Here is a 12,374-nt window from a genome sequence, read left to right on the forward strand (position 1 = left end):
TTATTATTTTTACCTCATAATTAGGTATCAAATGTACATTGCTTTAATTTAGAAAAATATCATTTAACTTTCATTATGTTTAAGATGAAGAAATGAAATCCTTTTTGTAGTCACTTTTTCTTTCTTTTACCAACACCATCCTTCATCTCATGAAATTTCAAAAATTTGGGGCTTGGGTTGTGGCTCAGCAGGGGAGCGCTCACCTCACACTTGCGGGACCCTGGGTTCGGTCCTCAGTACCACATAAAAATAAATAAGTGAAATGAGGGTATTGTGTCCAACTACAACTAAAAAATAAATATTTTAAATTTTTTTTTGCAAAAATTTTAAAGCTGTGTTTCCTTTTGTTTCCTCATAGTATTACAATGACTATGGTGATATTATTAAGGAAACATTGAGCAAAACCAGGCAGATTGATAAAATTCAATGTGCCAAGACCCTCATTCTCAGTTTGCAGCAGGTGAGTAATTTGGAGGGGAGGGGGAGACAAAGAATAGATGCAACTTCTGTGTGCTTAGTATGTGCTAGGTATTTTACCTGATTTAAACTAACTCATTAATGTATTACTGTGGTTACTTTCTGATACAGACATGGATTGCATGTCCTCTTTTGAAAGATAATCCTCCAGTTCTTATTACAAAACATGAAATCCTGAGGTGATCTACTCTTAGGCCAAATGAAGAGTCAAATTGGAAACTTTTAAAAGCAATAATTTAAAAATAAGAAGTAAAGGTATTTAATGATGAAGGGACACCAGCAATATCCAAATAAGAAAATATATTGCACAAATAAATTTTTAAATATATAAATGTCTAGTAAACCAAAATAGAGAGTTTGGAGAGTTCAGAAATATATGCATGTAAATTTCTACATATGTGTGATTAATTTGTGATAAAGGTCTCATTTTCAATCAGTGGGGAAAGGATTAGGACTCTTCAGTTCACAGTGATGGGTTAGTTGAGTATGCTTTTGGAAAAATAGCTACTTCTGGGCCCACCTAATGTGTACCAAAATAACCACTAGGTGGATTATATATCAAGGTTAAAAATTAATCAGTTTTAAGGAAATAAAAGAATATTTTAAAAATCTTTTTCTAAGAAAACCAAAAGCAAAAAAAAAAAAGTGATCTATATAAACTGAAATAGGTTTGTACATCAGTCAACGCTTAGTTTAAAAAATAAATGACATTTTGGGGAGAAATATTTTCATATATAACAAACCCTACAAATCAGTGAAAACGATAAAGTGAGCAAGAGTTTTGGAAAAGGCACTTTGCAGAGAAGAAAACTTAATCAATAAACATGAGATGAGGCATAATTTTGTTAGTAATTAATGAAATATAAATTAAAACAAAGAGATATTTACCATCATTGAACAGATTATCATTAATTGAAATGATTGATAAAGGATATCCCCAGATTTTTAGGATCACCAAACTTTATGAAGGATGTTAAAGTGAAGGTCCCTTTAGACTAAAGAAATTTTCTTGAAAGAAATTTTGTAGTATATTTCAAAATTAAAGATATATATTCCCAGGGCTGGGGTTGTGGCTCAGTGGTAGAGCACTTGCCTAGCATGTTTGAGGCACTGGGTTCAATTCTCAGCACCGCATCTAAAAATAAAATTAAAGGTCCATTGACAACTAAAAATTATTAAAAGAAAAAAATTTTAAAAAAGATATTCCCTTTAAACTAGTAATTTTCCTTCTACATATATAAATAAATAACATGTAAGTGTGCACCAAGATGTATATATGTAAAAGATTTTTTACTATAGCAATGTGTTAGTAGTAAAAAACTGGAAATAGTATAAAATTCATCATTAGAGGAGAAATTAAAATATGATACTCTGAAGTAGTTTATAAAATTTTTTTAAAATGTTACCTAGGTTGACAAGTTTCTGGAATCAAGCGATCCTCTAGCTCAGCTTCCAGAGCAGCTGGGACTGCAGGCATGCACCACTATCCCTGGCTGTTGAAAAATTTTATGGCAAAATATGAAATGAAAAATACAAAGCTATAGGACAAATAAATAGTGTGGAATAGCATTTATTTAAAAATAAAAATTTTATATGTACTTGTAATATGTCTAAGATGATGTAGGAAATGTTGGATTTTTAACACCGTTTACCTTTGGTAAGAATGGTTTTGGGGCCAGGCACCATAACATAACACCAGCGGCTCTGGAGGTTAAAACAGGAGGATAGGCAAGTTCAAAAACGAGGTGCTAAGCAACTCAGTGAGACCCTGTCTCTAAATAAAATACAAAATAGGGGGTGGGGATGTATCTCAGTAGCCAAGTGCCCGAGTTCAATCATCTGTATCCCCCCCAAAAAAGGAATGATATTTGGGTGGGCTAGGGTTCTGGCTCAGTGGTAGAGCGCTTGCTTGCCTGGCATGTGAGGCACTGGGTTCTAAACAACTAAAAGTATATGTATTACTTTGCATTAAAAAAAAGAATGGTATTTGGTGGAAAAGAGAAAGGAGAACTTTTACATAGATATTCATTGAATTTCTTTACAAAAAAAATGTATTTGAATTCACCTTAAATTTTAAAGTTTAAGACTGTTATATACAGGTGTCAATAAAAGGCTTTTTAAAGCTTAAGGATTTATAAACAGCTATTTGTGCATAATTTGAAAATCTCCAGAAGAACCATTCCTTCTAGTAATGACATAGTAAATAAGTAATTCAGACCAGTTCATTGCTGAAGAACACTTAAACAGGGAACAACATAGTTGAACACAGGAGTTATTTCAATAAGTGTGAAGTTAAAGTGAGTATAGTGATGGTTACCAGAGGCTGGAAATGGGGAAAACAAAGTGAAGGAGACAAATAAAAGAAAATGTTCAGTAGTAAAGAAAACAAACGTAAATAAGACTTTTTAGAACCTGTGCCACAAAAATGAATCACGCAAGCATTGGTAGCTGGCACAGGAAATGGAGTCAAGAAGTTAGTGGTATTTTTAAAGATGCTTGCATCTAATAGAAAAGGAATAGTTAATGATGCAAGAGAAAGCAGTAAGTAAGTAGCAAACCCTTGAGTAGGTGAAGACTTTATTTTTCATCTGTATTCAGTGCATAAGGAGGGAGTAGCTTTAGATAAAAGGCTGGACAGTTCACACCATATTTCAGGAAGGAAGATAGATTTGCACATACAATTAAGTTTCTAGATTTGATAGTAGAATGATGATTGTTTTTATATTATTACTCTGGGATATTTATTGTTATTTTGTGATATATATGTAACTTATAAAACCTCTCCACTCAGTTTAAGAACTTTTAGGTGTATTTTGTGGCTGAGTGAGAAAAATCATAGCCCCATATATCCAAATATATGTGGATGTTTACATAATGTTATTTTACATAATGTTCTTACTTATAATAAATGGAAAAAACAGAGTTCCAAACCCTGTATTTCATATATTGACATATCTGTGAAAAGACTATATATAGGTATTTGTAAATATGTACTATTTTTCTGTAAATATATTACCTTTTCCCATTGCAAAATGTATTCTTTAAAAATTTGGCATTAAAAAGACATAAATTCCTCTCTGCATTTAATAATACCAGCAGCATGAAAGTGAACTCAAAAAATTACTAATACAAAATGACCAAGTAAGGGAAAACATAGTGGCTATAGCTCAGTGCAAGGAGGGAAACATTTGTTTTATCTTACACCTTTTATATATTTTTAAACTATACTCCTATTCTAAAAATAAATAAAATCTAAAATATATCTTAACTGTAAGTTTTTTCCTTTTTTTTTTTTTTCCCTCTTTCTTTCTACCAGTTGTTTAATGAACTTGTTCAAGAACAAGGTCCCAACCTAGATAGGACTTCTGCCCATGTCAGTGGTATTAAAGAATTGGCACGTCGCTTTGCCCTTACATTTGGACTGGACCAGATCAAGACACGAGAAGCAGTTGCCACACTTCACAAGTGAGTAACATAAGCAAACAATGTTATATAGAATCTAGTTTATTGGAATTTAACGAAAATAACTGTTTTGACCCATTTTTAAAGCTATAAATTACAGATTTTTCAAATTATAAGAATTATAGCTATTAATCTAATTTAGAGATTGTTAAGTAGGAGGGTTTTTGTTTGTTTGTTTTTTTGTGGTTGTAGATGGACAGAATGTCTTCATTTTATTTATTTTTATGTGGTACTGAGCTATAGCCCCAACCCAAGTAGGAGGGCATTTTAATTTTATTTTTGTTTTATTTATTTATTTATTTGCAAGTATAAATTCTTTATTGCTAGTTAGGATCAGAAAACCCAGACAGTGTTGGTGAGATGGGCAGGATCTCCAGGGGTCTATCCTGGCTCCTCCTCTGTGGAGGAGCAAAGAACCTGCAGATAACACACCCAGTGGAAGGCAAGGAGCTGAGGGGCGGGCATTCTGAAGAAGGAGGGCATTTTTAATTTGGAAAAAAAAAAATTATCATGCTGGGATGTAGCTCAGTGGTTGAGCACTTGCCTGATATGTGCAAGGTACTAGGTTCAATCTCCACCTCAAAAAAGAAAAAATTTATATGAACTGCACATTTTCTTTATCTTATAAAATGGAAAATTTATTAACTTTCTTATCTGGTCTACCAGTGAGAAAATTTGGGAAACAAGTTTAAAAGAGACTATGCAGTACTGATTTGGTCAGTCTCATTTCACAACTATGAAAACTGAATACAGAAAACCGCAAGCCTGAATTCACACAGCTGATTGATACTCTAAAGTTGAATACAAAAGCAAAATACATTATGAAAATTCGCATTGTTTTGCCATTTGAATTTATCAGATATTACTTCTTCAGTGATGATTTCACTCCCTTCCCAAATGTTTTTGTAATTTTAGCACATTAAGAGAACTACATGAACTATCTAGAACAATAAGATACTAAGTGTATTTTTGTGTTTTATTTTAACTTCAGGGATGGCATAGAGTTTGCCTTTAAATACCAAAATCAGAAAGGACAAGAATATCCACCTCCTAATCTGGCTTTTCTTGAAGTACTAAGTGAATTTTCTTCTAAACTTCTTCGACAGGACAAAAAGACTGTGTAAGTTGCACATTCCAAAGGAAGTATTTTTTATAATGACACCATTGAAATTTCAAATGTTTCTTTCTTAAAAAGTGTTTAATGAGATAGACAAAATAACTGCTGATTTAAGGAACTTTGTTTTCTTTCAAGCCTTCATATTGTTATTCTCTTACTACTCACTTTTAGTAACTTAGAATGTATAAGATGAAATTAAACAGGTATTGAATCCTGCAATTCAAAGATATGAACACTGAGCCATTGTATAACGTTTTCTTTAACATTAATTTTATTGTAGTTTCTATTTTTTTATAATTGATAGCAGTCTAAAAAAATATATGTAGCTTTTAAAAGAAATTTTCAAATTTTTTTTGTTTTTTAGTTATATATGACAGTAGAATGTATACATGGAGTATAACTTTCCATTTTTGTGGTTGTACATGATGTAGAGTTAGACTGTTTGTGTATTCATATATGAACATAGAAACGTTATGTCTGATTCATTGTACTGTCTTTCCCATTCCCATCCTCATTCCCTTCCCTACTCCTCCCTGCCTGCCCCCAACCCACTTGTTGTGAGTCAGCATCCACATGTCAGAGAGAACATTCGGCCGTTGGTTTTGAGGGATTGGCTTATTTCACCTAGCATGATAGTCTTCACTTCCATCCATTTACTGGCAAATGCCATAATTTCATTCTTCTTTATCTCTAAGAAATACTCCATTGTATAAACATGCCACATTTTCCTTATCCATTCATCTGTTGAAGGGCACCTAGGTTGGTACCATGACTTAACTATTGTGAATTGAGCTTCTATAAACATTGATGTGATGACATCTCTATAGTATGCTGATTTTAAGTCCTTTGGGTGTATGCCAAGGAGTGGGATAGCTGGATCCAATGGTGGTTCCATTCCACATTTTCTGAGGACTCCATACTGTTTTCCAGAAGGGTTGCACCAGTCCTACCAGCAATGTTATGAGTGTACCTTTTTCCCACATCCTCACCAGGATTAAATATAACTGGGAACCTCTGTCCTTCCTATACTTGTGTATTTGTGTTCTTTTCTAGGTTTGGAAGTTTTCTGTTATTATTTCTTGAAGTAAGTTTTGTACCCCCTTTGACATTTCAAGTCATTAAATCCCAGTATCCCAAATATTTGCTCTTCTAATACTATCCCAAAGCTCATGTATGCTTCCTTCATTCCTCATTTTCTCTTCCACTTATTTTTAAGTAACCCATTTTTAAGCTCTTCTTTCTTGTTTGATCTTTTCTACTATTGATGACTTCTATCGTGTTTTTAATTTCACTTAGTGTATTTTTCAGCTCAAGGCTTTCTATTTGATTTTAATTGCTTTCATCTGTTTCTCTCTCAGAATATTGAATTATTCTTCTGTATTCTTAAAGCTCAGTTTCCTTGAAACAGTTGTTTTAAATTATCCATCCAAGAGTTCACCCAAACAGATAACTATATGGTCAGTTCATGTTGCTTTATTTTCACCATAAGATATGGTCACAGTTTCATGAAAGTTCTTGATGCTGATTGGTGTGCAGTGTCATCTTAAAAAGTACAGGCATTTAGTCCAGTCTGTAGTCTTGCTTCCACCACCACCACCCCCAGAAATTCTCAACTTACAGCTTATTTTGTCTGAGTCTATAGTCACTTCTGCTGTTTTAGCCCTAGACAGGAAGCATCCTTTGGTCAGGTTTGATAGGAGTCTGCTCTTGGTGTATTGTTGCTGTTTTAGCGATAATTACCATAGAGAGAGACCAGCCCCAGGCTTCTGTGACACATGTAAGACCACCAGTGCCACAATGCTGTGTCATACCCTGAATCTCAAAGCCACAGGAAGCTCCACAGTCTTTTGGATTTCTGTTTTCATTCATCTGAAAGTATCTTTTTATTTTACTTATTATTTATTTTTTAACCTATTGGTTATTCAGTTATTCAGGAGTATTTTAATTATCACACATTTGTGACTTTTTAATTTTTATTGATTTTTTTTTTTTTTTTTTTTTTTTTGTACTGGGGAGTGAGCCCAGAGGTAATTTTACCACTGAGCTACATCATCCTTAGCCCCACTCTTTGGTGAGGGTTTTGGGGCGGGGGGGTGCAGGGTGTGACTAAGTTTCTTAGGGCCTCAGAAATTTGTGAATTTCTAAATTTCCCTTCTGTTATTGATTTCTAATTTCATTCTGTTGTCAGAGATCATGTATGTATAATTTTAATCCTTTTGAATTTATTGAGACTTGATTTTATGGAACATATGATCTAACCTAGAAAATGTTCCGTGTATACTTGAGAAGATCATATTTTTCTGGTTTTGGGGTAGAATTTTATTCTGTAGGTGTCTATAGGTGGCTTATAGTTTTGATTGTGGTGTCTTCAATTTCTTGTTAATCTTTTCCTAGTTCTATGTTTTGTTGTTGTTTGTTTGTTTGTTTGTACTTGAGATTGAACTCAAAAGTGCTTTACCACTTAGCCACATCCCCACTCACTAAGTTGTTGAAATTCTTTTCAAACTTGGAATCCTCTTGTCTCGGCCTCCTGAATCGCTGGGATTACAGGTGTGTACCATTGCACCCATATGAAAAGTGGGATATTGAAGTCTATTATTGAATTGACTCCTCATCTCTTCCGTTCTGTCAGTTTTTCCTTCATGTATTTTGGGGCTCTGTTAGGTATATATAGATTTTTAATTGTTATATATCTTTCTGATCAATTGATTGATATTTTAAAGTGTCCTATTCCATGTCTAGTAATTTTTATCTTGCCTCTATTTTGTCTGATATTAGTATTACCCCTCCAGCTCTATTTTGGTTTCTATTTGCATAATATGTCTTTTTTTCCAACATTTTACTTTCTGTCTTTTTGTCCTTAAATCTAAAGTGTGTTTCATACAGACAATATAAGATTGGGTTATGCCTTTTTTTTAATCCATCTGTGTTTTTCAGTTTATTAGTGATTTTCTGAGGCCATACAGTATGCATATTATTAAAATTTACTTAAGGCTGGGTGCCGGGTGCCGTGGTACACACCTATAATCCTAGCTTCTTGGGGGCCCGGGGGGGAGGGGGGATAATGCAGGAGGATCACAAGTTCTAAGCCAGCCTCAGCAAAAGCGAGGTGCTAAGCAACTCAGTAAAACCTTTTCTCTAAATAAAATACATAATAGGGCTGGTAATGTGGCTCAGTGGTCAAATGTCCCTGAGTTCAATCCCCGGTCCCTTAAAAAAAATTACTTCAGATTTACTGTATTTTAATTCTGAAGGAATATAGAAACTTACACATAACCCCATTTCCTTCTCTTTTTGTGTGTGTGCTATTGTTATAATTATTAATTGATATAATCTTATGTTTTTTTAAGAAGATGAGAAAAGAAAGTAAAAATATATTTGGAGGTTGTTACATTAACCTATTTACCATTTTTGATTCTTTTAATTTCTTCCTGTGGATTTTAATGGCCATCTACTGTCATTCCCTACTGTAATGCAACTTTTCTCCCACCTACTTTTTTTGTGCTTATTATCAAATATATTACATTTCTGGTTTTGGCCCCAATAATACAGTAATACTATATATATTTATACAGATCAGTAAAGAAAGGAAGTAAATGTGCAGTGTCTTTTATCACTACATAAGTACCTTTACTCGTTTTCTTTGTTTTTTCATATACATTCAAATTATCCTCTGGTATCATTGCTTTCAGCTTGAAAAACTTCCTTTAGTATTTCTTCTTACTAAGGCAAGTTTGCTAGCAAAAAAAAAAAATCTCTCAGCTTTTGTTCATTTGGGACTTACTTTATTTTAAATTTTGCTTGACATAAGATCCTTGTTGAGGGCTAGGGATGTAACTCAGGGATAGAACACTTGCCTAACATGCATGAGGCCCTGGGTTCCATCCCTGGCACTAAAAAAAAAAAAAAAAAATGTGTTTGATAAGTTTTTTACTTTCAGCAATTTGTTATCCCACTGCCTTCTGGCCTCCATTGTGCCTAATGAGAAGTCATCACTTAGTTTTATTGGATTTTCTTCATAAGTAGTGAGTTACTTTTCTCTTACTGCTTCAAGAGTTCCTCTTGATTTTTAACTTTCAGAAAGCATTTTTCCCATGATGATTCTTGGTTTAGATTTCTTTGCATTAATTCTGTTTCAGTCTATTGTGCTTTGTAGATTTTTAAAGTAATATTTTTCCTTAGACTTGGGAAATGTTTAGCCATTATTTCTCTAATTTTTTTATTTCTTTATTACATTGGGAGTGCATTTCATGGTATCTCACATTTCTCTCAGGCTCTAGTTCATTTTTCTTTATTCTTTTTTCTTTCTCCTTTAGATTGCTTAATCTCTTAATATATCCTCAAGTTGGTTTGGTTTGGTTTGGTTTGGTTTGGTTTGGTTTGGTTTGGTTTGGTTTGGTTGGGGGCAGGGTTGTCTGTTCATATCTACTCTTGAGCCCCTGAAATTTATTTTCATTTTCATTTTTGCACTTTTCAACTTCAGAATTTCCAAAGGGCAGCTGGAGGTGTGGTTCAAAAATAGAGTTCTTGCTTAGCATGCACAAAGCCCTTGGTTCTATCCCCTGTACCAAAAAGGAAAGGAATTTCCATTTGGCTCTGTCATTATCTTTTCTTTTTATACATATTCTCTATTTGATCATCATACTTTTAATTCTTTAGATGTGTTTCTTTTTTTATCTCTTTGAATATATTTGCAATAATTACTTAGAAATCATTGTGGGCCATGGACCTAGTGCTTGCTTCCCCCTACCCTTTCTGTACATCACATTTTCCTGTTGTTAAAGCATATCATGGGCTAAGGATATATAGCTCAGTTGGTAGAGTGCTTGCCTTGCATGCACAAGGTCCTGGATTCCATCCCCAGCACCACAAATTTTATATATATATATATATATATTTTTTTCCCCCTGAAAACTGGACATTTTAGAAAATATATTGCAATTATATTGTGAAGTAATTATTTATTTCTGACACTGATTGCCTACCTTCCTAGTGGCTTATTTTTTGGGTTTTTGTTTGTTTGTTTTTTGCTTGGTCATTTGTTTAGTTACTTGGATGAACAAATTTTGTGATATCTGTTTCCTCTGTAATGTGCAGCCTCTGATGTACCTGTTCAGATCCTTTTTCCTTTGTTTTTAACATTTGACCTAGCTACCCAACAGTCACCCCTGGATCAGGTTGTATTTTAGCTCCCTGAGCCAGTTAGAATTTTACCCTTTATGGATAGATGTGTGTGTGGCTTGAAGGCTACTGTCATAATTCAGGTTGGTTACATTTTTACTCCTTGTTTTAAGCCAGGGACTAGCAGCTTTGAAGATCCCTCTCTCTCTGATGGCTCCTGAGAGTGGCAGCCAAAGTATGTACAGTTTTCAGAGGACCAGGAGAGCACATGATTTTATTTTTAAGCTTTGTTTCCTAGAAGTTGCCCCTAGGTCAGAATAGCTCATTGTTCATCTGTTTTTTCAGAAGCTATGTTTAAGCCCCTTTTGCTGCAATAATTGAATATTGATAGATCTGTGTGTGGCTTGGAGAATGCTTTCAAGTCTGTCCCATTCCCTACCCTATTCACCCTTATGTTGGTACTGCTTAGCATATGTACATAACTTTGCCACCACCAGGATTTTTATTTTTTTTAACCTTTTCCAAATCTGTTTAATGAATAAACTCACAAAATTTGAAGCCTCTAAACAGTACGTTCTTACTTCAATCACAGCATTTATATAAGCAGAACAATAACAAAAAGTTATCCTTCTTTCATGTAAGAATAAATGTATGTAATGCCTAATTATTCCAGCATCCTGTTAGTAGCCACCAAAAATTGGTAGTGAAGCATTTTCCCATTCTGAGATGGGAGGGAGGGGAAAAAGCATGCCAGAACACTATAAGCACAGTGGAGGACCTGGTAGGCTAAACTCAAATGAATCATTAGAACTCTTAAAATGAAGAATCATTTTGTTTGGTGGATGGGGTGAAGAGTTGAAGCTGCTCCTTTTCTAAAAATAATAAGAATATATATAACATGATGTTTTGATATATGTATATGTTGGGAAATGATTGTTACAGTCAAGCTAATTAACATCCAACTGTCATCCAAGAAATCACTGTCATCCCAGAAGAGCTCTTCTTGGCTCTCTTTTCCTGGTTCTCTTCTGGAGTCTTAGCTGTCATTTGTTGCTAATAATATCAAAGACCTACTGGCACCATCTTGCCTTTCATCAAGATCTCATTGTTTACAACAAGGCCCTTACGAAAGGAATTTTCTAAATAATGTCAGCCCTGGCTAGACAGCTACAGAGATTCTTCCTTATAGTCTGCCCAGCGCCTGGGCAGAAATTTTAACACTTAATCCACTGAAAGGAGGAAGGAAGGATGGGGTAGGGTGGAAATAGCTTCTCCCAGAATAGTTACTATCAGAAGCTTTTCTCTTAAAGCAGGGGGAGGCTGGGTAACCACTGGTTCTCAGCTTGCCCCTTCAGTTAGAGTTGAGATATTTAGGGCCCTAGTATTCTCAGCCTGCTTGTGCTTGGAGTTCCTACCCCACAAGTTGAGGCCAGAAGCCTCACTCATTCCAGCTGCTACTCAGAATAAAGCTGCAACACAGGACTAAAAGGTGTTGCAAAAGGCAAGTAGTATGTTCCTCCCTTGCAGGGTAGCCCTAGGCTGGAAGCTAGAAAGGGGGAGCTCTGCTCTTCTTAGCCATCTGCCTGGAGTAGAGTTTCTACAACTTAGAACTGTAGTAGCAGAGAGGGAACAAGAGAAGAAAACAAATTGTGGTTCAGATGCTTATAAACTCTTGTTCTTACCAAGACTTTATAATAGGTTTTCTTGAATAATTTTTTTCTTTATTTGCTATATTCCTATGGATCATTTGTAAAAACTTTTGTTTTTTATAATTTTTACCTGTTAAAAGTTGTTTTCCTAGGGAGAGGGCATTCTGATTTCTTCAATCCACCATTCCAAAAATTCTGCCCTGATCTGAACACCTTAAATAGAAAACTCACTATCTTTTTGAGGCAACTTCTAATTTTTTTTTTTTTTGACCATTGGTGTTTAAAAGAAGAAACATAGAAAAGACAAACATGCACATATACATACATGCACCCTTCCTGATGTAAATACACCCTTCTCTGATTCAATAGCATTCTAGAAATATGTGAAGTAAAACCTTAATTCTCAGTCCTCTTCTTCCACAGGTGACCACTGCTAATGTCTGTCCTTAGGGTTCTTTAGAGCCTTCAGAAAAAGAACCTCAGATTAAAAAATTAAATAAGTGATACAGTAACTGCTCACATGGAAATCATTGCTACATTTCATTTGT

General features: G+C 34.4%; 1 protein-coding gene across 8 annotated transcripts in view; it reads left to right on the forward strand.

Moving 5' to 3' along the window:
- The window catches only part of Stag1 (stromal antigen 1), a 261,193-nt gene that overhangs the window by 239,636 nt on the left and 9,183 nt on the right, over positions 1-12,374 (forward strand). For all 8 annotated transcript variants that reach the window (XM_015487017.2, XM_048794464.1, XM_048794466.1 and 5 more), the window contains 3 exons: positions 359-460; positions 3,794-3,942; positions 4,931-5,059. In XM_015487017.2, the coding sequence (XP_015342503.1) occupies positions 359-460; positions 3,794-3,942; positions 4,931-5,059 (380 nt within the window). The remainder of the gene's footprint in view (positions 1-358; positions 461-3,793; positions 3,943-4,930; positions 5,060-12,374) is intronic.

Source organism: Marmota marmota, unplaced genomic scaffold, assembly GCF_001458135.2.
Source record: "Marmota marmota marmota unplaced genomic scaffold, marMar, whole genome shotgun sequence".
Classification (NCBI taxonomy): Eukaryota; Metazoa; Chordata; class Mammalia; order Rodentia; family Sciuridae; genus Marmota; species Marmota marmota.